The sequence below is a fragment of the Pipra filicauda genome, unplaced genomic scaffold (assembly GCF_003945595.2).
Source record: "Pipra filicauda isolate LSUMZ 115617 unplaced genomic scaffold, ASM394559v2 scaffold463_size517996_pilon, whole genome shotgun sequence".
NCBI classification, from domain to species: Eukaryota; Metazoa; Chordata; class Aves; order Passeriformes; family Pipridae; genus Pipra; species Pipra filicauda.
The window spans coordinates 34,142-61,626 of record NW_024104602.1 but is presented as its reverse complement, the minus strand read 5'-3'; the positions used below and the strand labels follow the sequence as shown (position 1 = coordinate 61,626).

The 27,485-nt window shown below is 53.0% G+C and overlaps 2 protein-coding genes across 5 annotated transcripts; one reads left to right on the top strand and one right to left on the bottom strand.

Moving 5' to 3' along the window:
* Positions 1-1,849: 1,849 nt before the first annotated feature.
* On the bottom strand, positions 1,850-19,445 carry CEND1 (cell cycle exit and neuronal differentiation 1). Its single transcript, XM_027749364.2, has 2 exons — positions 19,347-19,445; positions 1,850-9,825 (listed from the first exon to the last, which is right to left on the bottom strand). Exon 2 carries the CDS (start codon positions 9,649-9,651, stop codon positions 9,259-9,261), a length of 393 nt encoding a protein of 130 aa, XP_027605165.1. The 5' UTR covers positions 9,652-9,825; positions 19,347-19,445; the 3' UTR covers positions 1,850-9,258.
* NLRP3 (NLR family pyrin domain containing 3) lies at positions 18,843-27,371 on the top strand. Of its 4 annotated transcripts, XM_039386110.1 has the most exons (9): positions 18,862-18,927; positions 19,128-19,225; positions 22,457-22,622; positions 23,309-24,989; positions 25,538-25,666; positions 25,954-26,124; positions 26,374-26,547; positions 26,642-26,812; positions 26,949-27,371. In XM_039386110.1, the coding sequence occupies exons 3-9, from the start codon at positions 22,577-22,579 to the stop codon at positions 27,148-27,150; spliced, it is 2,574 nt and encodes an 857-aa protein (XP_039242044.1). In that variant the 5' UTR covers positions 18,862-18,927; positions 19,128-19,225; positions 22,457-22,576; the 3' UTR covers positions 27,151-27,371. The 4 variants fall into 4 exon arrangements, with proteins under 4 accessions (XP_039242045.1, XP_027605135.1, XP_039242044.1 ...); XM_039386111.1 differs by lacking the exon at positions 19,128-19,225 and having other exon boundaries at positions 18,843-18,927; positions 26,401-26,547; XM_027749334.2 differs by lacking the exon at positions 19,128-19,225 and having other exon boundaries at positions 18,843-18,927.
* The last annotated feature ends 114 nt before the right edge of the window (positions 27,372-27,485 follow it).

Below are 27,485 nucleotides of genomic sequence, written 5' to 3'. Positions count from 1 at the left end.
TCTGTAGGGAAAAGTCTTTTTGTAAACCTCGTTCAGTTTCTGGATTTGCATTTTTCATTGCTGTGTTAATTTAATAAGTTTATCCCTTGCTGGTTGCTGGTGTATTACAGACACAAAACCATTGAAAAATGATAGATATAAAATAAGAGTGTGAAATTCTGCTGTTATTTTTATTTGAAAGGGCTTAATTTCTAGCCTGGTTTCCTGAAGGAAATGTAGCTCATGCCATCTTGTCCATCTCTTCAATCATGTGTCCATCTCCTTTTCTCTCCAAAGCGTGCTCTGAATCCATAGGCTGGTTAACTGTGGAGATATCTGGATATTCCTCTATCTTTGCTCCAGTTTAGATACCAGAAAATTATTTTTAACAAACAAACAATAACAAAGCAAAACCCAACCAAACAAAAAACAAACAAAACCAAACCCAAAGCAATTCCACTATTCAGTTTAGCTGTTGTGCAGGGGACTCGAGGACTTAGTGCCACTCCAGCAGCCTAAGCCTTTATGGCACTGAGCATCACATTTATGCTCCTTATTCCCTGCTTGTGAATCCAGTGCTTTTTAAATAAATACAAAACCCAGTGCTGTTTCAACCCCTGCTCCATCAGCCCTTCCCATCCTCCCTAGACTGCACAAAATACAAAGTGTTAGAGGACTTGACAGTGATTAAGGAGCATGAGAGTGCCCAGGGAGATTAAAGTGTACAGTGATATCTTAATACTCCATCTCCCACTGCTCAGCAGGAGCCAATGCCTTGGGTTTGCCAGAGAAGCATTTTGCAAAAGGTCTTCTGTTAAAATTTCCTTCTCTTTTTAAATATGTGGAGCGAAGGAAGGAGATGGGACGCAGAACGTGTGGATGGGAGATAGGGCCCCCACCCATTCCAGCCTCTCAGCTTCACCATTCCCACTCAGAAGACAGGAATTTATTTGCTCTCCTGTTCTCATGACCACTAAGGCAACCTAAAACTTTAGTCCTCAGCTGTGTTTCTGCGGCAAAAACCTCAGCTAATTATGCTTTTGCAACTGAAAGCTGCCCCTTTTTCCTAATCCCATGGAATTTACAGGATTTTTCTTCCCAGTTCTTGACAAATTAATTTCCAAAAGCCTGCAGACTTCTGCAGGGACCCTGTTGGGAGCTGGTGTAATGTGACATCAACTCTTTGCAGTGACATGTGCTGCCAAAATCCTCCTGCCCTATGACAGCTTGGAGGGAATTGATGTTCAGGGACTCCACAGACATCACTCAGGTGCTCAGGAGATTGTTTATTTTTAAGAAAAGGTGTTCTCAGGTCGTCCTAGAAATAAACCCAAGGAAATCAGCCTAATTGGGCAGGGAAGAAGTCAGAGAAAGAACTAGAGACCAGCCTGTGGGACAGGGAATCCCTGGGATCAGAAAGGTTTCCTCAATGGCTTGGGGTAAATGTTTAATCCTATTTAGTTCCAATGTGGGAATAACAATAATCATCCTCTGCCTGCTTTCCTTGGGCAGGCTGGAGTTTATTTGGGGCAGGAACTGCCTTTTCTCACAGTTCTCACTGGGATCACTAATCCTAGAAAATATTGAGCTTCCAGGAAACATGGACATTGAATCCCAGAATGGTTTGGGTTGGAAGGGACCTTAAAGATCATCCAGTGCCACCCCCTGCCATGGGCAGGGACACCTTCCACTAGCCCAGGTTGCTCCAAGCCCCGTCCAACCTGGCCTTGGACACTCCCAGGGATGGGGCAGCCGCAGATTCTCTGGACAACCTTCCGTGAGTGAGGAGGGAGAGGGAGCACAGGCATTTTCACTGGCACCCCCACGTACACAAAGATGCTCACAGGAGGAATTATACAATATCTCTATGTGTGTGTATATATATCTATATATAGTTTATTTCTCACAATCCTGGTAAGAGTTACAGGTGTATTTGGGAATCATTTACAGTTTCACAGCATATGGAGTGACCATACAGCTTGTGATGTGAGTAACATACAGTGTGTAGAGAGCACACGTTTCCGACCCATCCACCCACCACTCACACAATGGGTTTCCAAAGCTAATACTAGATTCAGCTACGGAGAAAGCCTGGAAAATGTTAGGGTACAGCGTTGGGTGTCATACAACACTGTCAGTCACAATGGGACAAGCTAAACTACTTTAAATTTTCAATCTAGTATTTCTAGTCTACCTGCATTATTGCATTTATACGCTTTTTTTGTTTTTTAAAGTCAAAGTAAATAGAATACTATATGGGAAAGGAAAAAATTCTTGACTATTTTAGGATTTGAGCTGCAGCCCATACAAAGTGTCCATAGAAGCATAGACAAGATTATAAATTCGACAAGGTATAAATTAGCTGGATAGCTTTGTGTGTAGGTAGGTGTCCATTTCCCTCCAGGAAATGTGTCCAGCAGCATATTGTTTCCGAGAGCAAAAAAAAACAACCCAAACCTGTATGTTGAACACAGGCAAATACGTGTAAGTGACAAGCAGGTCTGTTTGCACAGGGAAGAAACCAAAGTGTCACTCGGAAAGTTCCTATCATTTGGAAAACACGCTCAGGAGCTGACTCAAACCCCACCAAAGTCCTCAGAAAGATGCCTGAGGCTTCCAAAGGAGCAGCAGGCATTTCCCTGCTCCCAGCATTTGAGCCTTCAATCTGACTTCCAAGGGCTTTGGATCAGTCCCTGGAGAAGTAGCAGAATCCGAACAAAGCAAAAGCAAAGGAAAAAAATCCCCTGTAATCTGACCTTCAAGTTCCCTTCCTACAATTTTTCTGCACAAATTTATAGGCAACCTGCACCTACCACCGGAAGAGAGTTGGTTTCCTGGGGAGCTGAAACTGCAACTTTTAAAGGCTTCAGTTGAAATGGTCCTGGGGAAAGGCACCAGGCTGCTCAAAACTTAATAAAGCCAAATTATTCCCCTGTTGGTTTGTTTATTTGTTGTTTTATAACATGACAAGATTGTGTGGCACCCTTGTTCTCATCAGTTTGCCCCAGAAACTTGGCTGCTTGAAGCTGTTGAGGCAAAACCAGGGATATGATGCAGGACTTAATTGTTGCAAAGGTGATTAAAGATTCCTCTTGTCCTGGTGGGAGCTTTGGTACCGCAACATCATCACACAGACAGCAATAACCTGTAAACTCATGCTCGGGGTGCTGCACTGGGGCTGAGAACTGGAAAAATAATGGAATTGCTTGTCATTTTCAAGCTGGGAGCAACCCGAAGAGAAACAGGAACAACAGGTTCCAAAGCTCATGTAAGCCAAGTTATGTTTTTCAGCAGAAAAAAAAAAAATCTATTTAATTTGAAGATCATCAAAGAGCAGGGGGGCACAAGTCCCAAAGTACTGCTGTCCAAAGGAGTGAGCAGAGTTCTATCACAAGGTAGATCCAAAGTCATTTGGAAATCCAATGGCTCTGATCTCTCATGAGACTTTGAGGCTTTGGGCACGAGCTTATTATGGTGAACTGAATGAACTGTGAATTTTCAAGGCCCGGCAGTCCCGCAGTGCTGTGTCACACGGTAACACCCGAGCAGCCCATCCAAATGGGAAAATCCTCGTAGTTTCTGCATCCTCAACCCTGGCACACCACCTGATCCTTCCAGGCCAGCAGAAATGCAGGTCCTTGGCTTCGGGATCTCTCCTCCCCACGTGTTTTTGGTGCTCCAGAGGACTGAAGGAGCACTGGTTTCAGCCGAGGGCAGCGCATGTTCACACTGTGTCAGCACCTCCCGAGCAGCCCCAGCACCTCACACCTGACTGACAGCTTAGGACAAGGAAGGGACCTTCCTGTGGGTTTGTCATCCAGTACAAATCCTGTGGCAGACTGAGACCCTCACAGATCAGGGCACACGGAAGCTTCGTACGTTCCCTGCTGTGCCACACGGTCTGGGGGCCGAGCACTGCCCGTCTGTTTTGGGACCACCCAAAATGGGCCTCATCATGAAAATGCATCTTGCCCACCCCTATGGACATCTCCCGGCTTCGTGGTGAAGGGAATGAGACCACAGCAAGATGCTACACAACTCAGGAAGGGAATCACCATCCCTGCTCCATCAGGAAGGCATGGACTAAGAGGACGGAAGCACGAGCGGGTTGGATTTTCAGCCCTTGCCATAGCAAAGCAGGTGAAAAGAGAACGCAGCCCCTCCAAGTGTCCTGGCAACTCCCCTTAATCACACAAAGCTGTTTGTAGAAAACTTCAGGCGTTTTTCTAACCCATTAACATTGCACAGGACCAGCAGGAAAAATTCATCTGGAAAAGGGCAATTAGCAGAGGTTAATTTGCACGGTGTCAGAGCTGGTCGGTTTTGCTTTTTGCCAAGAAAAAAAATGAAATGAATAGGTTATAAAAGTTAACATGTCCTTACCAAAACTGTTAAGATAATTACATAGTGCTTTTTTCTCTCCACTTCTCTGTTCTGTTCTTTGCACACTCTCAGAGTCTTCACTGACTTGAAGCTTTCCAAGGAGCTGATTGAAATTCCAGGAATTTCACCTTTCAAATCCATTTTTTCATTGCCTTCCTTTTTTGGTTCGTTTCTCAAAGCATCATTTTCCTCTCCAGTCTTCGACACTGTTATTTTCAACCAATTCTAAGAATAGCTAAAAGGCTGCTGAATTCCAAACCCCAGTAGCATTTCCAGGAAAAAGCAGGGAATATTTTAAGGCAGAAATCATCTCTCACTAACTCCAGGGGTTTGGGTTGTTGTTGTTTATGTACAAATCCTGATGTGGGTATAATCAGGGCTGTGAGCAAGGCTGCCTCAGAGAAGACTTTCCTTATGCTCAGCTGAAGGGCTAAGGAATGTTTGTGTCAATTTTTTTAAAAAAATGTGTGACTGATAAGATTTTATGGTGACCTGCAATCGATATCCCTGGTGCCAACAAGACCTCAAAGGCCAGAGCATGGTGAAAACAATGGAAAAACTCCCCTGGTTTTCAGTATTCTATGGATCATCCCCTAAACTTTAATCCAGCAGAGACAAAAACCCATGTTTAATTTATAACCCAACTCGAGGGAACTAAGAAGTGCTTCAGGGCAAGTGCCTGTTCAGCGCTTTGAGTGAGCCCCGGGTGAACAGCACCTGCAGGAACGTGTTCTTACCCTCCCAAAAATGCTGCTGCGTTATCCTTTGGCTGCCACGTTTGTTTGCATCCTACTGCAGCACTGTTGGGAGTAACGGGATTTATCCACAGGGTATTAAATCAGTAGGAAGAGGAAGCAGAAGCGTAATCCATTTCATCTCTCCTAAAATAGAAGCAGCTAAAACCTTCTGCAGAGTTGTCCAAGGGAGCGTAATGACATCTTTGCATTCGACTAAAACTTAGGGTTCCTTAAAAACAGATTGAGATCGGGGTGCAGTCATTGAATCGACAGTTTTAGTGATAAGCTAAAAGGTCTGAAACCAATTTTTTGCGAATTTATGATTTTATCAACTTGACCGAAAAGAGTAAACTAGCAATCTAGATCTCTCCAAACCCCAAGCACAGAATCTGATTAGTTGTAAGCGTTAATAATTCACTCTCCCAACGGAGATGGCACTGGAAGGACTTCATACCACAAACACCACACGAAAAAAGAACGTCAAGCAAATAACGGCGTGTGCTCAGTACGAGAAAAGACAACTATTTATTTAGCACAGCGAGTTCAGTCAGTTCAGCCTCCTGCTTCGACAAATTCGGGGCTGGGAGAGGGGAATTCGCCCTCTCAGCCTAGTTCTCGCTGGACGTTTTTGGCTCAAAAGGAAAGCACTGCACAGCCTGGCACATTAAGGCAGGACAGGAGGTGTTTGCAAGTCAGGGCTGAGGTGCGTTGTGGCATCTACACTGGATCTACCCGACTCAACACTAGACCCACACTTCAAAAAGAGCTACAGCACAGTCCAGTATAGTCTAAAAGTGCCTTATTTTAAAGCAAACAGCCCACACGACTATCCAGGGAGGGGAACAGGGATTTGGAGCTTCTAGGACAGCGGGCACACCGGACATTCAGCAGTTCACTAGCCAGACGTTCTTTGCACTGAGGAGAAACCAGGACTGAAAAGGAATTCAGGCGCTGCGTGACATGGTGGGAATGGCACAGAAAAGACATCACAGACACTTTGTGTGAATGCAGGGAATGAAGGAAGGGGCATTTCCAGCTTGGCTTCTCTCCCCCTCCCCAGACTGCAGTGATACAACACATATGTATGTACACACACACGGGCAGGATATTCTCAAAGGCAGGGTGGTGTATTCACACACACAGAGACAGGTGTTTCCAAACTGAACTGCCAAAGAGGTGGTTATCTGGACAGCAGACTCTTAAGTGATCACAGGACGTGGAAGATCCCTTGGGAACAGGACATACCATGTTCAAAAATCCCTTACAAACAGGCAAAACCCTGCTGTGCAGGGTGGGTCCAAATGAGTGACAAACCCAGATGAGGAGCTGCAGCCCCATCAGCACCTCTGTGGTGTGTTTCTGGATGAAATTAGTGGCCTTGCATCCAAGTGCTCTAAGGGCAGGCAGGGTTTGGAGGTGGAGAAATGTTTAAGGCCCATGGTTGGCTGAGAACTGTTTTTTCCCCTCTTCTGTTGGCAAAGGTTAAGTCAAGGAAATAAAAACACTATAGAAAGTAAAACTGGAGATTCAAATTAAGCAGGTGTTTCATTTTCCTCCCCCTGATCTACCTGTGCTGGTCAGGGCAGAACAGACAGATGCTGTGTCTAATCTCACACACTGCTGAAAATAATCCTAGGCCAGGGCTGAGAGGGAGGGAAAGGACAGGAAAGGCAGAAATATCTCTTGAAAACAGAAGTCACCGTCTGAAAATCACCACCCTGCTTGGCAAAACGTGACTCCGAGCAGGAGGGACTATGGTGTGGAATGGGGTCTCTCCCCCGGGTGGAAAAGGATGTGCCTGGGGCACTTTCAGGATCTGGGCACATCCCGTTCCCACTGTGTCCTCTGCCAAAGCCACGCTGCAGTCACTGCAAGGGAGCTCAGCAGGGGCTGCTTCTGAGCTTCGTTCTCTCCCATCTCTGCTTTCCAAACACTTTTCCTGTTCCTTTGCTACCATTTGTCCTCTCCTCTTCCCCCCCTCCCCCCAACTCAGAAATAACCTCTGGACATCTGCAAAACAGGACGAGGGGAAATAAGATCTCTAGAGAAAAGTGGTGTTAGAGAAACACCCCACCACGGACCCTTCTGCTTCAAACCATTCCCCTGGCTGGAAGTGGCACCCTGCCACCGGGAGATACATCCACTGTGCATGCCAAGAGTGCTTTAGGCTACCAGGATTTCGCCTGGAGCTGTAGCCCTCCTTCCCAAAGCCCCTGTGAACCCAACATGCCCACCCCTGTCTCTGTACAGGTACAGGTGGAGGCAGGCACCAACCTTCAGCTGCACCTTGGTCATCAGAACACAGCATCTGATATTCCCAGAGGCCATGCACCTTTGGGAATATTTTATGAGCCTTGGGGAAAAAGAGAGTGACAAAGCTCACCATAGGAAAGGTCAGGCTCCATCACCAGACCTTTGGTTTGGGGAAGACTTGCTTTCAGCAGATCAAATTTGGAGGTAAATAAGACAGACATGAGCCAAGAGAAGAATTCCCAGATCAGTATCACACTCCCACCATCCTGTTCAGTGACTGTACCAGAGGCAGACACTGCACAAGCAGCACCTGAGGAACATGCACCTTTCTCTGGCCCTGCCCCCCCTGAGTTCATACATCCAGCTCAATTAAAGGTGTCTGACAGGTTCTGGAACTGAACTCACTCCTGTTTGCTACAGCCTCTTACTGACCCTCCCCCTAAACCCTGCCCACGGGCTGCACCTGCCGCCGAGCTCCAGACGCCACAGTTCTGAGCCCATCTAATCTCTGACTCCTTTAAAAGCAAAATGTAAGGTCTTTTTATGAGACTCTGTTTTGCAGCAGCCAAGAGAAGCCTAATGGACACCCACTGGTGTTAGAAGAGCATCAGCCAAAGCACTTAACACCCTCTCTTCTCCCCCTCACGGGGTCTGGCTTTAGAGCCAAGGTACTCGCCCATGAAACCAGGCTGATCCCGAGGGCTGGGAATTTGTTTCCATTTCCAAAGTGTGGACAAGTCACAAATCCCTGCTGCTATGACAGGAGGGAGGTAAGAAATCCCCCCGGGGCAGACTAGCCCTTGAAGAGGGTTGCCCTGCTATAAAGCAGGTCAGTGCTACTCTCGTGGGCTCCCAGGTCCTCTCTGCCCCTAAAACCAACTCATGTCTCCCCTTTTCCTATCTTCCCATCTAATGAGACTACACCCTTCAGTGGGGAAAAAACCTGGTGAAAGGCCTGATCCAAAGCCCCAAAAAAATGAACACAAACAGTCCATCTGACCTCGAAGGAGCTTGGGCGGAGGCCACAGCACCCTGCAAAGCCCAGCCTAACTTTAGGAAATACTAGATCCAAAACAAAGTCTCTCTATCCCAAACGCTGCCCATATGACCCTGGGGGGAGCCCTGGGATCCTAAAGGCTGCCTGCCAACGTGCAAGGAACAGAGCAGGTGGCAGCTGCTGCCGGCCTGGGGTCAGCAGGGGACTCAGCACGGCCCCTCTGGGACTCGAGGGGACACCCCAGGCTCAGGCTCAGCCTCTGCCTGCAGCTTTTCCTCCGGGGCACTTCCCAGCTGGGTGATTAGAGGTGGCTTGATGAGCAGCAGGTACACGAGACACCTATTGGAGATCACACACTGCTGTTTGGTCAGGGAGCTGCCTTCTACCTGCCCTTGCCCCAGGAGCGCTGGGCAAACACCACCCAACATACCGCGGCAGGAGAACTGGGCCCTGGCTCTCCCCTTCCGTCTTCTTTACCACAACCCAACTTAAAACCAAACCAAACAGAAACCAAAACACAAAGTGGGGACTCCAGATGGGACGTAGAACACTTTGGACTTGAAAACAGGGGACTGCAAGAGAGGTGGGGGTGTCTCCCAGGGAGAACAGCGAGGGAGGGGAGGGGACACCGTCATTTACACCGAGGAGAAGCTGTAACCTATACACGGTGGTATAAGCCAAGATATATTACATGAAAGAACACACTGAGTGCATGGAGTTACCCACACTGGGTCAAACTGGCACAGTTGTCTTGAACGAGACCCTTGAAGTTGCAGTTGGTGTTTGTTGTTGCCCTATCTAGCTCGCTCTCTATATATATAGCTATGTATAGAATTTCTCTGCATGCATTTGTCTCAAAAGGAGCTGTACAGCTGGGTTGGGTTCCTCATCCCCACCCCGTCTCGGTCTTCATTTTTTCCGGGCTAGGAACGCCACTCCCACAATCACAGCCAGCGCAGCCACCGCCACCCCTCCGACGATGATCAAGGGCTTCATGTTGTCGAAGAAGCTGCCCGGTGACTCCTCGGAGCTGTTTCCCTTGTGGTCAGAGTCAGGGGACTGGCCGGTGGCCTCGTGCGCCTCCGTGCCGGCGGGGTTGGGTTTCAGGTTGCTGTGGTTGTTCACGACGGCGGCGTCGCCACCCGCCTTCTTGGCGGCGGTGGCAGGAGCGGGCTGCTCCTTGGGGACCTCCTTCTTGTCTGCATTCGTGGCAGGCCCAGGGTTGGGCTTTTCCGGCTTTGCAGAGCTGGCGGCCTTGGCGTCGGGTTTGTTTCCGCTTCGGACGTTGCCTTTGGAATCCATCCTGCGAGTGCTGTGGGCAGCGACTGGATGCCACGCGCTCGGGGCTGTCCCAGCTCCTCTCCTTTGCCCGGCTGCTGGAGGAAGCAGAGGAGGCACCTGAGCTCAAGCCCTTGGAGCAGCTGTCTTGGGATGATTCTCACGCTGGCACTGTCCTACCTGGACATGATACGGCACCTGAAAGAGGAAGCAGAGCAATGAGAGCTGAGTGACAGGACAGAGCGAGCCAGTGCTGTTCTGCCTGGAGGCGGTGGAGGAGGACAGGAAGGAAAACTGGAAAACTGTTGGCTCTTTCTTTTGGAACTGTGAGCTGCATTCGAAGCATTTACTACAGACTGCATCTGCAACAATCACAGAACCATAGAATGGCCTGGGTTGGAAGGGACCTTAAAGCTCAGCCAGTGCCACCCCCGGCCATGGGCAGGGACACCTCCCACTAGCCCAGGTTGCTCCAAGCCCCGTCCAACCTGGCCTTGGACACTTCCAGGGATCCGGGGGCAGCCACAGCTTCTCTGGGCAACCTGTGCCAGGGCCTCCCCACTCTCACAGGGAAGAATTTCTCCCTAGTACCAAACTAGAACATTAAACAAGTCGGACTGACTGTCATCTATGGCTGCCCCAACCAGGCAAATCGAGACAAGTCCATCCTGGCTGTGTATGTGGTGCCATTTGTCAGCAATGAGAAACTCACATCCAACCAAACAGATCTTACTTTGCATTTGTTTACCCTTACCATTCCTGGGGGGTGAGGAGAGAGCACTTTGTTCCACGATGGCTCCTCCCTGCTCGTGTCTCACCCTCCACGCTTCCTGTTGCAGCACTGTCCCAAGTTCAGTTTGGGAAGTGGGCTTCGAAGGGTTGCAGAACCACCACAAAAACATCCCCTCCCCAAACCTGGCAGGGCAGGGTGAGCCAGGGATGGAGCTCCCGTGGCCGCACCCCCAGGCGATGGAGGAGAGCACACGGCGCTGGGCACTTTGGGCACTTTGCCATCAGGCTCTGGCAGCACCAGGTCAGCTCCCAGCTGGGAAATAATGAGTAAGCAGAGGCAGCAGAGGCAGCGGTGGGATCTGAGCCACTGGCTTCACTGCCTCCCACTGACCTTCAGCGCTGCCAGGAGCCTGCTGGGAGCTTTCTGCCTGCTAAGGGAAATTGGAGCTTATCACCTGTCTGGACTGAGAGCTGGAGAGGCTCCTCAAAAACCTCAACAAATAGAGATCCCTTCCAAAGCGGCTCAGAATGCACATCTCTCCTCTAATGACAGGAAGGAGGTCCCAAGGTTGCAGTCTGTGCTGCTGACTCTTCTGGAAAACAGGCTGACAGATGTGGTGGTTTCATGTCCATCTAGGCAGGAACGCTGTCCTGCAGGAAACCTGCTCACAAAAATGCCAGGTTTGGGTCTAGAGCAAAGCTGGGCATCACTTTATGGCTCAGAATGAGATGGAAACAGCCCCCTCTCCTGCTCTCCCTTGTAAGCCATTGCTCAGTGGCCACCAGCTGCTCCAGCCCAGTCACTGAGGGAACTGCTGCACCAAAATCACGGAATTCCATAGCTCTCATTGAATATCCTAAATTGGAGGGGACCCACAAGGATTTTCAAGTTCAGCTCCTCATGCTGCACCAGGCCTGGTGACCATAAAAACCCCATAGCCTCACTGAGTGCAGCTGGACAGTACCTGCATTTCTGAGTTTGTGATATTAAACCATTTTGGAAAGCCCAGACTCCACCGCTCTCCCCTCACGAATCGCTGAAGGGGTATCAGACACTTGGGCACCTTGTACCACACAAACACCACCCCAGATGCTCACCAAGCTTCAGACCTTCTCTGTGGCTTGGGACTTGAGAGGTAAACATGGCCAAGTGCAAGAATATTTTCTTCTCACTGCTCATTTTGTAATATTTCTATAGATATCACCTGCCTCACCTTTTTCTACTGCTTTCAGAGAGCATTCCTACTGCTCTGTCAGTACAAATCCTACATGGATCCAGGGCTGAGGCTGCTCACAGTCACTCACAAGGACTGTGCTCCTCTGGTTTGGGACGAATTTAGCCTCATTTTCCACCCAGCACAAAGAGGACACAAAGAAATAGTAAGTGGAGCCCATGACTAAAGCGGGCTCAGAGGTTAAAGCGGGAAGAGTCGGATCGATCGTGGCATAAATATTGAATTACCTGCTTAGTTGCTTTGATATCAATTAGCTGGGCTACTCACACAGTCTGATATTCGTGGGGTTATAGCACCTGGACCAAGCATTGAAATTCTGCTCTTTCCCTAGGAAAGCCACGTGCAGCCTATGGAAATGGGGTAAATCACAGAGAAGGCAAACTCACTTTTTTGCTGAGAAATGGGGGCCCTGCACAGCCTCAGTACCCCACAGTTTATCCACAGCCCTCACTGACACAATCTCCAGGTTCCTGGGAGCAGGTTGTGCTCGAAGCCCATGCTGGGCCATGGAGCCTTGTCCTGCTGCCATGCCCTGCACTGCCACAAACAGAATTTCTTGATTCTAAGTGAATTTCCATCTAAAAGCAATGCAAACCCCTCACACAGCTCAGAAAAGGTTTTAAAAGATGTAGAAACCAAACTAAGCCAAAAATCAATATCTCCACTTCTTAAGTGCCCACATAAAAGGGCTTTTGTTTGTGATTTTCCATCACTGGAATTAGCCACAGGATTGCCCAGCAGCTCTCCAGACCCTTTGGCCTGACTCCTCCTGCTCCTCAGGACACTGGGGACTCTTAACAGCACATCCCCTTGCATCACAGTACTGAACCCTCTCTTCATGCTGTTAAGTACCTCCCAGACTCCCTGCCTTGGGAATCATATCCACTTTCCACTCCTGTACTTCCATGGGCACGATCATGTGCTGGTATTTAGCACTTCTGTCTCCCACCCCAGACTGAAAAGAAAGGTGCTTTTCTCATATCCAAAAACTAAACCTGCACATGAGGGTTCCCCCCCCATCCCTTTGTCTCCTCTTCTTCCCTCATTCCATCACACAAAGTTTTTTCTCTAATGACACATTTCTCTACCTTTGCTTTCTTCTTTGTAGCTCCTCACATCTATTTATTCCTCCCTTCTCCTCATCAGCTGCTGTCTCTGCCTGGCTACCCATTCCTCCCCCTTCCAGCTCTGTCTCTGCCTCCTACACAGGCAGCAGCACTTGGGAATAAGGTTTTGTGGGAGACAGGCTTCATTTCCTCCCTTTTTCCCCCCCTCCATGCCATTTCTGTTTAACAATCAGTGCCCTTTCAGGGAGCTTTTCATTGCCAGCAGCTAACCAGCTCTTTCTCAGGCTGGGAAAAAGGAGCAGGCACAATAAAACCAGGGATAAAGGAGAAAAATGAAAAAAGAAAAGCCTTCCAAATTCCTGCTGCTGCAAGAACTGGCACACAAACACCACGGATCTCCTGGGATGCTCCTGGTTGTTGCAGCTCTCAAGGTCAGTGCAGTCGGACTCACCCAGCGCAACAAGCTGCCCTCAGCCTGAGCAACAGGCAGAGGGGAGAACAGCTTTCCTTGGCTCCCTGAAGGGCACCTTTTCTGCTTCAGTTCCCAGCAAATTAGCAAACACATCTATTCATCTGTCTCCTGCGTGCGCAGATGAAAGCTGCATCAATCCTGCTCCGAAGGAGCGGATGAGTCATTGCCAAGCTGTGCCATAGCACTGCTCCGTCAGGATGGCCTCTTCCCTCTGCAGGGACCAGCCCCATCCCATCCCCAGATCCTCTCATCTTCCCCTCCTGCTTCAGTCTGGAAGGAAAAATCAGTCACTTCACAAGACCAAGCAGCTGCTCCGGGGTGTGGGGTGTGGCAGGAAGCTCATCTGTAGGGTTTTCCTTCTTTTATGGAAAGCAGCACACTTCTATCGGGTCCTCAGCTGCCACACTGAGATGGTCAGCCAGGAAGGAGTCAACCAGCACAGTGGGGTTATGTATCAGGATTTATCCCACACCAAAGGTCCACCCCTACACTCCAGGTGCCCTCTGGTTGAAACCATCCATCTCAGAAATAGCTACGGACGATGTCTGAGCTGGAGCAATGCTGGGCAGAAAGAGCCAGAGATGGCAGGAAAGACTAAGATTATACCCTAATCTCCTCTTCCCTTCTTTGCCATTCCTACATGTCTGGAAAAAAGGCACTCATTAACTAGTGCACACAGCAGACAGACCTTTGCTCTCCATAAGGAAACACCAGTTGGCACCAAAGGTGGCTGAGCGTTTCTCCGGCACAGGGGAGGGAGCTCCTTTCCCAGCGCTCTCCCCATCCTGCTCTCCTCCACCTTCTTGTCTAACCCCTAAAGAATGCAGCTGGGACCACCCTGTCCTTCGGGAAGTGTCCTCAGGGGTCTGTGCCTGCTCCCTCTGCCACGTGTGGAGTGATCTGTCAGGGCCGGAAGGATTTGTGTCCAGTCCCCTGCCCCTTCCCAGCCTCCTCCTGCAACTGAGCAGCACATTTTGTTTCCCAGCACTTCAACTCTCCAGTTCCAACGGGAGAAAAATAGCATTTCTCCCCTTTTCTGAGCTGCTGGAGGAAAAAACACGTTAAAGGCAGGGAGATGCCAGGCAAGCACCCGAGTGGAGTGACGGCAGAGTAGTGACTAAGCCTTTCCCGTCCCCAAGAAGTGCTGTGAAGACAGATGAGGTAATGCACCGCCTCTTGATATTACCATAAATATTAAAGCAGCTTTACATAAGGAGCTTGTGTTCGCTCAGCTGCCGTGAGCAGCTCCCCAAGGAGGATTTTAGCTCCCTCCCAGGCTGTTTCAGCCCCCCACTCCTGACGCAACGCACAGCGAATGTGATGAAACACAACGCAAGCACCACGCCAGCGGAGTCACTTGTCACAGATGCCTTTAAACAGCCTCAGTGCACCAGGAACAGGCTGTGCAGGAGCCTGCTGTGCTTCCCAGCCCTCCCAAATCCAACCCTTGGAGACAGCAGCACCAAGTCACAGCAAACACCATTGACCCACTTCACTCTGATATTTATGAATCCTTTTCCCAATCTGTTGTTTGCTACTCCCCACATCCCCCCCCTCCCCTTCCCCGGCCCTGGATGAAACATTTCCCTCTCAAACAAGCCCTTTGAATCTTGACATGGAGACTGTCAGATGCTGAAGTATTTTAACAGTGGCAGCAGCCTCAAATTGCTGCCACGGGGGGAGATTTGCCAGCACAGCCTCTGCTCCGTGGCTGCGGCATTCCTGCGGCTGCTCCAAGTCCCAGCACACTCACCGCTGGTCCAGCTGGGGCTGGCAACGACCAAAAACCAGCATCCACCACCCCCACAGCCCCCAGAGCGTGGCCAGGACCAACCCCTCCTCTCTCCCACTGTCATGGAGCTGTGTCACCTCTCCCAGCCCGGGTGATTGGGTTATACCTGGCCCCAAGGTGAGATGTGGGAACAGGACGGGCTCCTGTGGCCCAGCAAAACTGGCAGCTTTTGCTGCACAGGGAAGGGCTGTGGGATGCAGACCCTGGGTCATCAACTGCACAGAGGTGGCTTGTAACACTGGTGCCAGTGTCCTCTCTGGAGGCTGCCCGGCCACGCTGCCCACACAGGTGACACAGCACTTCAGACTCCCCGCCAGAAAGAGCCCAGAGAAAGGACATTTATGGTCTCTTCCCACACCATGACCTCTGCAGATGACAAGTTCTGAGCCAAGTGCCACCTCTGCAAGCCACACACATGCTGTCCCCAGAGGCCTCCCGGGATGGACGTGGCAGACATTTTATTCTCTGAGAGAGGGAGGAGGCGTTGCAGACACACCACACTCCTGCCAGGGGCTAAGCTTCTGTTCTTTTTGGGTTTTTTAACCCCAAACACAGCTCCAACCTGCCCTGGTAAGCCCCCCCTGCCTGTACACAGCCACGTACACAGCAAAAACAAGGCATTACCAAAACAGACGTGGGAGACAGGAGGTTTTGTGCTCCAGCCACATGCTCCGACTGACGCCCGCGGGGGTAGGCACCCAGGTACACCCGGCACGGCCCTGACCTGCTGGTGGTGGGAGAATTCACACCTGGCAAGGCTGTACAACCGCCTGGTCACCAGTGCCACCAGCCCCCGCCGTGCAGCTGCACCCTCGGACACATCTTACAGGAAAATAATTTCCAGGATTTGAGAGGATGTGAAAACACTTTGCTGAGATTGGGTCGGAAATACCCCGCTGCAAAGCCTGGCTCCTCAGGGCCCTAACACAGTCCACAAGCCCCCAGAAGAGGGTTCAGAGCACCTCACTTTGCTGTGCTGGCCCAGCTTTAATCCTGGGTTTGATCCCCCCTCAGACACAGAACTAAATGCTGTTCTATTTTTTGTAGCAGAACAAAATGGTAGCTTTTACCCTTCAGTAGGTCTTAAGCCTCTCCCTGGCAGAACTGAGCACCCCTCACCCCAAGACAGAAATTCAGGGAACAAAGGAAAGGACTGTCAGGCAGGATGACTTTTTTTCCATGGCGGTTATTTGTCAGGACACTGTATCAAAGCACTGGAGTGGTTTCAGTCGGGAACAGGTCGGGAGATGCAGCAGATGTGCAGCAGCAACAGGAATCATGGAGCTTTAACCCACGAGTGTGACACCTCACAGGGATCTGGGTGCATCCTGCACCCTACCCTGGTCACCTCCTCAGGTCTTGACTTCTCCAAACACACTCATTTCGGTTTTTTATAATGCTTTTCCAGCCCTTCCAGAGCCAAAAATTCAATGCCAGGGACTCTGTGGCACTGGGGACGAGTTACTGCACTGAGAGGTGGCACAGCCCTTCCTGGGGGCAGTCTGGGACCTCCTGTGGCACCAGAAGGCAGGTCACCAGAGCCCCAAAGTCCAGGAGAAGCCAGCCCAGGAGCCTCCTGCTATTGAAAAGGTAATAATCACCCCACCAAGCACAGCTCCATCTCTTGGCATCAGCAACTCTCCCTACTCCAGCTCCTGCAGGTCTGCACCATGTTGGCTCTGCTCAGCCATGCAGAGGGAGGTTACAGCCCAGGAGGGAGGTTACACTCCCAAAATGCTCCCCAGGGAACAGAGATTTCCCACATCCACCCTAACACCCTGGCTGGGGCCATGGGGCAGGCCTCGGGTCTCTGCTCAGCTCTGCGTCTGTGGTGCCAGCTCAGAGATGACATGACAGGGTCAGCAAGTGTTCCCTGCCTCTTGGATAAGGGTGGACATCCATTCCTTCCAACCACAAAGCACTCCTCCTTACCCCAAGCCTGCCAGCACTTGGGAAAAGCCTTTGACAAGAGGACAGATGCTTCCAAACTGAGCAGCCACAGGCCAGTTCCCAGCTGCAGAAGGCTGGTTTCCTTTCTGACAGATCTTGCTTCTAAGGCCTCTTCCTGAGGCCAGTATCCCAAATTCAGTACTCTCAAGCAAAAAAGGATGAGGCATGTATGGGACACAGTAAAATAACCCCAACCACTGCAGGAAGCAGCAGAAAATTTATCATCGCTCCCCAGCTTATGGGCATCCATCCCTTCTGCCTGATGCAGGATCACACCAGGCTTTCATGCCATCACCCCCTTTGCAGCTCAGCTGTGGCCAGCAAAAAGATTCTGGAGGCAATTCCACACGTGCAGAGCTGGGTCTGGAATCTGGCAGCCCCCGGATCTGCAGGCGTCAGCCTGGAAACTGTTGCTCTGCAGCTGAAACGTAAGAAGCCACTGCAGGCAGACAAGGGGCCAATTCCACACGAGGCAGTGACCTTCCAGGCAGGCTCCTGGCATGCTCCGGGGTAAAACCCATCCCTTCCCTTGTGCAGCAAAACCAGAGCGCTCTCATTCCCTGCAGAAAGCTGGGAATGAGATCTGGGAAGGATGGCCAAAGCTCCTCCAGCATAGAAATCCCTGCCCAGAGAGCTCCATCCCTCCCTCTGCCCTGTCTGCCTGTCCCTACACCCAACCCAGGATGGGGAGACTGTGCCGGGGCACTCGCCAGCCCCCAGTGGAGGGGATGTTTGCAGAGGGATGAGTATCCAAATGCAGAGGAAATCTGGAATTTCTTCCCCCATCCTTCCACAGTATCACGGGGTTAGAGGCTGGTGATGAGCACCGTGGCTGAGAAAGGACAGATGGAGAACGCTGAAGGTCAAACCTGTGAAGGTCAGACTTTTGGAGGTCAGGCTTGAGATGGAGCAGGGAGCTTAATCCAGCGGAGTCCATCCTCCCTCTCCTGACGGCATCCTGCCCAAGCCCCACCCAGGAAAGCGGGGCTGTGCCGGGGGGCGGCCGCGGGGAGGATTCCTCCTCTTGTCCCAATACCCAAGTTTTTCCAAGCTGACCTCGATTCAATTTTAAAAAAATCCTCCTTCTTCCCCTTCCCCAGAAGCCACCAGGTAGGCAGAGAAGTAAACAGGAGCGAATAAATCAACAAGTCCCTGCAAACACGGAGATGCACATGGGTGCGCAGAGAGCAGGGACTGAAAAACCTGAGACGTTCCCAAAGCGTTTTCTCCCTGGAAGCACACACCGTGACTCAGGAGCCCTGGTCTGGTATCCTGCTCCCTCCCACCCCTTTCGGTGCAATATTCTCCCTTAAAATAGGCACTTATTGGCTCTGTCATCTTTCTCCTTTTTGTTTGTTGGTTTGGGTTTGGTTTTTTTTTTTGGGGGGGGGGGAGAGGCAGATTTCCCTTTGAGAGCTCCTTTCCAGCACAAGCCAGGGGTCATATCAAAGGATACCCCCCCCTCCTTGATATCAAAGCCCCCCTGCCTAACAAAACACCCCCCTTTCCTTGGAAAAGGTGAAGGCTAAGCCAAGCTGCTGGCTGTTCCTGGGCACACTTTCCTCCTGCCTCAGGCACTGACGGAATTAAAGAAGAGCCATGAAATCCAGGCAGAGCGAAGGGCAAGCAAACTCATGCAGATAGGAGGGGGAAAAAAAAAAAAACAAAAACCACAAAAAAACCCCCAAAAAACAAACAAACAAAAAAAAACAAAACCAAAAACAAAACACAACAGTTGGGAAAACCGCTCAAAACGTTCCAGGGAGGTGTACCAGCTTTCCTGCCAAGGCTGGAGCGGTCTAGCCGGGGATGCTGCTCCCCCTCCTCCCTCCCAGCAGCCCTGTTTCCGGCGCATGGCCGGCTCCTTCCCCGGCCCCTGAGCCCTTCTGCCTCCGGAGCCTTTCTGCCGCACCCGGGCCCTCTCCTTCCCCTCTCCGGAGCCCGGCGGGGGCAGCGCGGCTGGGATCGGCAGCGGGGCTGGGATCGGCAGCGGGGCTGGGATCGGCAGCGCGGCTGGGATCGGCAGCGCGGCACAGCCCACGGGGGCAGCAGGTACGGGAGGCAGCGGGAAGCCGCAGGCAGGAAGCAGGCAGGAGGCTCCCGTGCGTTTGCAGGAACAGCCTCTCTGGTCTGCCTGACCTTCAGGGAGCAGAACACGGGAGCTGAGGACACGGGAAGGGAGCCTCTCGGGGCCAGCCGTCCTCACCGGGCTCCTCGTTGTGGGTTAAAAAGGCGCGTTTTGCCTCCGGCAGGGAGAGCTGTGCGGGTCCCCGCTCCAGAGCCGGCCGGCATGGCAGCCCCGGCCTCCATCCCGGGCGGCTGCGAGGAGCTGGGCACTCACCTTGAGCAGGTAGCTCCGTGTCTCTGTTCCGCTTTGTCACCCCGGGCGGGACATCTGCACATCCCCCTGCCGAGGGCCGGGACCCCCGGCCCCTCCGCCCCTCACCCCCCGGCCCAGCGCCATCCCGTACCTCTGTCCTCCGGCTACGAGTCACACCTTGGGAGCTGGCTCTGCGCAGAGAGGAGGGAGGGAGGCAGGCAGAGGAGGGGGGGAAACTTGGGAGTTTCCCACAATGCACCTCTGCAGACTGCATGAAGATGGAGAGCAGGGAGGGGGGGAGAGGGCGCTCCAATCCGGAGGGAAGGGCTGGGATCTGGGGGGGAGGGGGGGGCAGGATGCCAAGGGGGGACCGCAGGGTGGTTAAGGCAGCCCAGCTGCATCTCCACATCCCCTGTCGTTTGGGGCTGAGCTGGCTCAGCAGTTCAGGGCTGTCCCTGCAGTGTTGACCCCTCTGCCTGCTCTGCTTGTTTCTCCTCCAAATCCTGCCTGGGTTTGCAGCAATTACAGGGAACAGGGCAACAAAGTGGGGGGGACATACTGGGCAGGAAAAATGGGAGGGGGCCAGCCTGATAAATTGGGATGCCTGTGTGTAGACCACAGGAAAAAGGCCAGGATAAGGGATTTCCAAGTGAGATGATCCCCAGCAGGGAGTTCAGGAATGTACTGCTAAGGAGAAGCTCTGCTTAGTGGAAGGAGGACACTGAAATGCTGCACCTTGGGGTAGTTTTGTGCCAGCTCTGCTTCCCTTCTCCCCAAACTCCCCCTCACCCCAGGGTGCTGGAGTCTGCCCCCCCTTCCCAAACTCCCACAAGGTCTGGGAGAGGCTGCAGGCAGCCCAAGGCCAGACTGGAGCCGGGCACACAGCCCGGTCCCGCTGCGGAGCGCTGTCATCCAGCCAGGCACTGCCAGGCACAGCCTGCTCCTCCTTCTCATCCACACCAGCTAAAAGCAAAGAGCCCTCCCTGTTACAGCCTCACCCCTCCAGCCAGGCACAGGGCTCAAATTCCCATGACTGGGTCACATCCTGCTTGCATCCCAAACCACAGCAGGTTCTGGGATTGTCTAGAGCTCTTTCTAGCCCTTATTTCAGAGCAAATCAGGCTGTGTGCTGCTTGCCCATCTTCCTCCATCAGTAGCTTGGGACCCACTGACAACCCTCATGTAATTTTGGACAAAGACTTGATGTTTTAAGGAGATTACACCAAGAAATCCATGAGAAACAACTTCGTCAGCTCAGCTGCCTGCAGAATAACTCACTTCACCTCTGTGCTCGCTGAGTTTCCTCTCTCCCATGAATGGCAGCCAGGCATCAGCTCAGCTATGGACATACTCAGTGCAGAAGGGCTGAAACTCCAGAGAAAATTCAGGATTTTGTTCCTTGACCCTCTCTGGCTCTGCCAAACTGCCCACCAGATCCAAGCCAGGTGCGTGTCATGCCTAAAAGTACTCAGGCTGCTTAAATCCCACTGTAAAGGACAATTCTGCCCTCGTTTGAAGTGAACTGCAGAACAAGGAGCTGGATGCAAGAACCCAAATCTCCCGGGAAAGGCTGTGCTTCCAGGGGCTGGTTTCAGATGCAGCTCCCCATACCCCCGTGGAGCAGGGATGAGCAAGGTTATCCTGCTGTAGTCCTTGGCTCCAGGAGCTGGCTGGGCTCAGACAGGCTGACACGGATGGGATTAGCTGTGGCTGATGCTGATGTTCCCTCTCTTCCCTGTCTGGTCCTGCACCAGCAGTGCCAGCACTTCCTGCTCTTCTAGGGGCTTGTGCCAGGCACATCCAGGACCTTTCCGTGGCTGCAAACAGCTGCTCCCCTTCGTAACGCCTCCCAAATTTGCTGATTTACTGCCAGCAGCAGAGAGGGGCTGAATTCCTGCAAAGCTGGTGGAAATCCATGATTCAGTGCAGGAGAACTGCTGCTTCCAGGACTAGTAAAACCTTTCTGCCACTTCTGTATCTGGCAGGAATATCCTCAGCGTGGCAGGAGGAGGGAGGGAACCTCCTGCAAGTGGAAATCGCCAGCTCCGTTCCCCAGAGCCTGGATGAGCCGAGGCCAGGGGGTTCTGGCAGCAGTTTCCTTGTGTTCACACATGCTGCCTCTGCCTCAGGAGATAAACAGCCCCACGTGATGCTTTCAGAGGCCTCAGACTTGAGTTCGCATTATATTTAAATTCTGAATTTAAAAAACGTGTTTTACTGAGGTAGGGAAAGCAAAAAAGGGAAAGCAAAGGAAATGAGCTGTAAAAACAATAACCTCCCCCCCACCCCTCCCCATGGCAGAGAGGAGAAGGCAGGGAAGCAGCCCCAGAGCTGGACAGGGCTCCAAAATCCCGTGGCACCAGGCATGGGAAGGACCCCTAGAAAGTGGGTCACATCCCCCCTAACGCAGCACAGGCACAGTGAGCAGCAATCCAGACCAAGACACAGCAAGGTGAAAATGACTTTTTCAAGGTCAGAGGGAGTGGGAAACCTTCAGAAATGGTGCTGCTGGATTTTCCTCCTCCCTCCCAGCTCACACCACACCCCAGGAGGAGTTAGCAGGGATAAGGACAGCCCTGGCTCCTGGGCAGCCCCCCTACAAAACCCGCTGGGGGACGTTGGGGGCAGCAGCATCCTAGGGAAGGAACAGAGCATCATGGAATTGTTCAGGTTGGAAATGCCCCCTGAGACCATGGAGTCCAGCCATTCCCCCAGCACTGCCAAGGCTACCACTAACCCGTGTCCCCAAATGCCACATCCTCGTGGCTTTTAAAACCCTGGGCAGCCTGTGCCAGGGCTGGACAGCCCTTTCTGTGAAGAAATTTTCCCTAATATGCAGTCTGAACCTCCCCTGGCACAACTTGAGACCATTTCCTTTAGAGAGAAGCAGTTATTCCCAGAATTATTTGATGTTCTGCAAGCAGGAGATGTTTGACTCTGAGGAGGGAAATAAAGAGTCAGTAAGGAGTCCTTAAATTCCCAATGTGCCTTAAAACATCCTTTCTCCCTTCCCCAGTGTCCCTCAAAGGCAGCTTTGCTAAACAAATCATCCTGAAGCATTTTGTTTTTCCATCATGGAAAGAAAATTATCGCTCATGGAAAATAAAATCATCAAGAGGGTTACCCCCTCCTAATCCAGACACAGGTACCCAGTCCATAAACTAGAGCAGGAAAACCAGGAGATCAGGTCACAGCACAGGCTCACACTCATTTCATCCCTGAGCATCCAAAGCTCCTAAAGGAGCCTCTCTCCTTTCCTAGAGCCCCAGTTACAACCCACCCACGGCTGGAGAAGGAGGAAAGGGCTACACAGCAGCAAAACCCAGTGGCTGTTTGGGCAGCAGCCATTTCTCCTTGCCTTGAACTCCCGGGAAAAGCAGGATGAAGGACGTTTCTCACAGTGGAGTGACTTGCTGCAGCAGCCAAGGTGGGTTTACCTGGCAGCAGAAAGTTCTTGCAGTGAAAATCCAAGCCCAGCTACCCAGGAGGGGCTGTGAATAGCCTGGAATCCCTGAGCAGCCTCCCCACCTGCTGCCATGGGCTTGGGCATTCCCAGTTTGAGCACTGCTAGGGGACAGTGTCACCACCTCTGTCCAGGCAGCTCATCCTTGCACTGAATTACACGGGCTTGTAACTTCTCGATAAACGCATTGTTTAAAATCATGGAATCACAAAATGGTTCGGGTTGGAAGTGACTTTAAAGCTCATCCAGCGCTCTCAGCACTTCCCAGGCAGGCAGATCCTTTCCTCCTGGGATGGGCATTAAGGATATCTCTGCAGAGCAACATGCTGTGGAGCCAGGAGCCCAGGCACAGTGCCTTTGTCCCCGGCAGCGTGAGGGGACAGAGGCTGCAGGTGGCCCCGGGCAGTTGCATTTGCTCCCAGGGGGATGAGGATGGTTGAAACAGGGGTTGGTGGATCAGGATGTTGAGGGCACCCGGGAGAAGAACCCCTGCAACCTTAAACCCTCACAGATTATGTCCTTATTGCCTCTGCCAGACTTAGGAAAGGCCTGAGCATTGAAATGAGTGTCCATTGGTGTGTCAGGAGCGCAGTTGGGCTGGCTGGGAATTCGTCTGGGCTTGGGACTGACTGTTCTCCTCATTGGCACAGAGTACAAGCGGAACTACAGAGAGCACGTGGTCCGGGAGTTCCTCCGAGACGGAGCAGGGGAATCCAGTCCCGGGGAGAACCCATCCATCCACAGCCACTACACCGCCCTGACCATCGCCAGGGAGCCTCGGAGCGGGCACGGAGCTGAGCGTGGAGCTGTGGGATGTGCCAGCACCAGCAATGGACCAGCCACCGTCACCGCACAGACGCTGTTCAGACCCGACGAGGACGGGCAAACACCGCGGGTCGTGGTGCTGGTGGGGGCCCCGGGGATGGGGAAGACAACGATGGTCAGGAAGGTGATGGTGGAGTGGGGAGAAGGGGCCCTCCACGAGCAGTTTGACTGTGTCTTCTGCATTGACTGTAAAGGCATCGCCCTTCCCGAGGAAGCGAGCGTGGCAGACCTGGTTTCACAGTGCTGCCCTCACCAGCGAGTGCCAGCTGGGAGGATCCTGGATGACCAGAAGATCCTGTTCATTTTTGATGGCTTTGAGGCCCTGGGATTTTCCTTGGTTCAGCCTGAAGCTGAGCTGAGCTCTGACCCCAGGGAGGTGAAGCCGCTGGAAACCACCCTGATGAGCTTGTTGAAGAGGACTGTTCTCCCAGAGGCTTCTTTGCTCATCACCACGAGGCCAACGGCTCTTCAAAGCCTGGGGCGGTGCCTGGAGGGGGAATATTACGCAGAGATACTGGGATTTTCGGCAGCCATGAGGGAGGAATATTTCCACAGATATTTTGAGAATGCCAACAAAGCTGACATGGCCTTCAGGTTTGCCAGAGGCAATGAGATCCTCTACAGCTTGTGCGTCATCCCCGTCATGAGCTGGACTGTCTGCACCATCCTTGAACGAGAGCTTTGCAGGAAGAAAAACCTCCTTGAGTGCTCCAAAGCCACCACAAGGATGACCATGTCTTACCTCTCCCAGTTACTGAAGCACAGGGACAGGGACAATCCGCAGGTCCTCCAGAGGTTTCTTCTCCGGCTTTGCTCCTTGGCTGCTGATGGCATCTGGAAGCACAAGGTCCTCTTTGAGGAGAAGGAGATCAGGGACCGTGGCTTGGGCCAGCCAGACCTTCTTCCCCTCTTCCTCAATGAGAAAATCTCAAAGGAAGGTGGAGACCACGGGAAGGTCTACAGCTTCACCCATCTGCACCTCCAGGAGTTTTTTGCAGCGATGTTTTATGTTCTGGAGGATGATGAGGAAATGGTCAGTGACTTGGGGGGGCTTGAGAAGGATGTAAGTAAGTTACTAGAAAGCTACAGTGAGTCCAGGAAGGATTTGAATGTAACAGTGCAGTTCCTCTTTGGTTTAGTCAGCCAAAAATCCATGGAGTATGTGGACAAGACCACTGGGTGCAGGATTTCACCACAAGCCAGGGAAGACTTGCTGAGGTGGCTTCAGGGGAGGCACAGGAGCATCTCCCACCCCAGCCAAGCGCTGAAGATTTCGGAGTTGGACACTTTCCACTTCTTGTTCGAGATGAATGAGAAGAGCTTTGCACAAAGTGCGTTGGGTCATTTCAGTGACCTGGACTTGCAGGACATGAAGTTGACTCTCTATGACCAAATGGCACTTTCCTTCTGCATCCAGCAGTGGGCTGGGCTGGGCTGTGTCACCCTCCGGGGATGCTCCTTCCACCAGCAGGATCCCAGGGTGGAGCTGGATGCATTGGTGCCCTGGTAAGTCCTGCCCCTCCTTGCTTTGGTGACCCAAAACTGCAAAGATTTCTCCTCCTCTGCCCCAAAGGATGGTTTTAAAGGCATTTCAGCTCCTTCCACCCAAACACCAGCTTGGCCTTTCCCTGGGGGTTTAGTTCCTCAGTGGAGGATTTTACTTATTCTTGGGGAGCATAAGGAGCACGTGAGCTCCCCTGTCCACAGCATGTTGTGGGGTTGGTGGAGATAGAGCATCTTGGCTCGACTTCCCGAGCCTGACCAGACCCACCTGTGTGCAGGTGTCGCTCTGGCTTCACGCCCCCCCTTCTCACAGGCAAAGGGGAGATCCCTGGTGCAGAAATGTTAAGTGCACCCTGTGACTTAAGTCACCCCAGGTGGCTCCAGAAGTAACACTTGTGATCCTTCGCACCTCCAAAGCCACGGAGGTCCCTCCTGAGAAGCCCTCCTACGAGCTGAAGGCTCTGCTCGGGGGGTTGTGTGCCGGTGTCGGAGCCGGGAGCTCCTGGCACCAGTGAGGGCTGCCTGTGCCCCACGGCTCTGTCCCCCTGCAGCTCTGGAGCCTCGGGAGCTGGAGGACATCCTGGTGCCATCGCTGAGCTGCAGCAGGAGGAGCTGCACTGCCCCATCCATCTGCTGTGCCAGGCGCTGCGGCACCCAGGCAGTGCCCTGCGGGTGCTCCGGTGAGAGACGTGCGCAAACCGCGGCTGGGATGGGGGGTCTGGGTGGGGGCACCCAAACCGGAGGGGAGTGGGTGGGTGGGTGGTGCCCTGGGCAGAAGGGACAGGAGCTGTGTGGGCTCATGGTCACCCCTCGCAGTGCCCCGCTGCTCCCTGGGGACAGCAGCACGTGGCCGGGGTGAGGCCGGCCCCGCTTGCCTGTGAGAGGGTGTGGTCCCTGGGGTTTGGTGGGCGGGTGAGCAGCCGGGACGGGTGTGCTGAGCCTGCCATTCCCCGTGGCTCTCCCGCAGGCTGCAGTGGTGCCGGCTGTCCGAGAGCTGCTGCGCCGAGCTGGCGGTGCTGCTGGCGGAACACCCCAGCTTGGCGCAGCTGGAGCTGGGCGATGGCGCGCTGGGCGACCGCGGCGTGCGCCTGCTGTGCCAGGGGCTGCGGCGTCCTGGCTGCCGCCTGCGCGTCCTGCGGTGAGTGGCCCCGGCACCCCCAGAACCCCCCGGCATCCCACGGGCATCTCCCACAGGCTGGAGCGGAGAGCTGGGGAAGTGCCTCAGAAGAGTCCCTTTGGGGTGGAATTGTCCCTCTATCCCCCCTGTCCCAGGGCAAGGAGCTCAAAGCAGTGGCACCAGAGGGGACTGTCACCATGGTAGGGTGGTGCTGGGTGCCCTCAGACGTCCTGGTGCCACTGGATGATCTTTTGCACGGGTTCCCGTCAGGCTGCATTATTCCCGCCTCACCAGCAGCTGCTGTGAGGACCTCGCTGCCGTGCTGGGCACCAGCCCGTGGCTGGAGGAGCTGGATTTGTCCTTCAGCGAGGGGCTTCGCGATGCCGGGGTGCAGCTGCTGTGCCAGGGGCTCCAGCACCGCGCCTGCCCGCTGCAGACGCTGCGGTAAGGGGCCAACCAGAGCTCCCTCCTTCCCACCTGGAACAGCTCACCCGCCGGATGGTCAAACCCCCCCTTCCCTGTTTCCCTGGTCCCACAGGCTGGGGAGCTGCCGGCTGACGGGCGCCTGCTGCCCAGCCCTGGCTGCACAGCTGCTGGAGGGGCCTCATCTCACCTGCCTGGACCTGAGTGACAACAATCTGGGAGCTGATGGCGTCCTGCAGCTCTGCCAGCAGCTCCGGCACCCCGCCTGCCCACTGCGGACCTTGGGGTGAGGGCCCTGGCACAGCCCCTTTCCACGCCCAGTATCCCCATTGCTGGGGGCACCAGCATTCTGGGTGGTTGAACACCTCCCTCCTAACAAGGTTTAACACCTTCTCCTCTTTTCCTCCTTCCTCCATCCCAAGGCTGAGCACAGACGGGTTAAGCCAGGACGTGCTGCAGGAACTCGCCACTCTCCGGGCCCTGAAGCCCGATCTGAAGATCAGGAACCTCCTGGAGCATGATGTGCCAGAGGTGGGGGCCATGGCCCGGCTGCCCTGCCACCGTGGGGTCCAGCCGGGCGGCAGGAAGGCACTTCCCTCCTTCAGGAGAGCTCCAATCCTTTAGGAAAGGTCCTTCCAAAAACCAGAGCCATTCCCAGCCTAGTTCTTGGTGCTGCCATGTGAGTGTGAGCCTGTGCCACACAGGGGGGCACAGGGAGGAGACCCTGCTGCACCTGCAAGGTGTCCAGCTCCTGTCTTCTCCTTTTTCCCCACAGTGTTGGTGGGAGTAACCGTATGGGTTTGTCAATGCCAAATAAAGAAATAAAGACCCTGGAGCCAATCCCAGGAGACTGTGCTCTTCCCCCTGATCCCATCGTGCCCAGGGATGTATCTGCGGTACCAGCTCCTGCCCCACATCCCCAAGGGATGGGTGATGTACCTGGGAGTGAGGTGCCAGCC

What these genes read in the sequence shown, in the direction of transcription:
- CEND1 (XM_027749364.2), bottom strand. Translation starts at nt 9,651, where the DNA reads ATGGATTCCAAAGGCAACGTCCGAAGCGGAAACAAACCCGACGCCAAG.
- NLRP3 (XM_027749334.2), top strand. Translation starts at nt 22,577, where the DNA reads ATGAAGGACGTTTCTCACAGTGGAGTGACTTGCTGCAGCAGCCAAG. An exon ending in AGTGCCCTGCGGGTGCTCCG is followed by an intron (nt 25,667 to 25,953) that starts GTGAGAGACGTG and finishes GCTCTCCCGCAG; the next exon opens with GCTGCAGTGGTGCCGGCTGT. An exon ending in TGCCCGCTGCAGACGCTGCG is followed by an intron (nt 26,548 to 26,641) that starts GTAAGGGGCCAA and finishes CTGGTCCCACAG; the next exon opens with GCTGGGGAGCTGCCGGCTGA.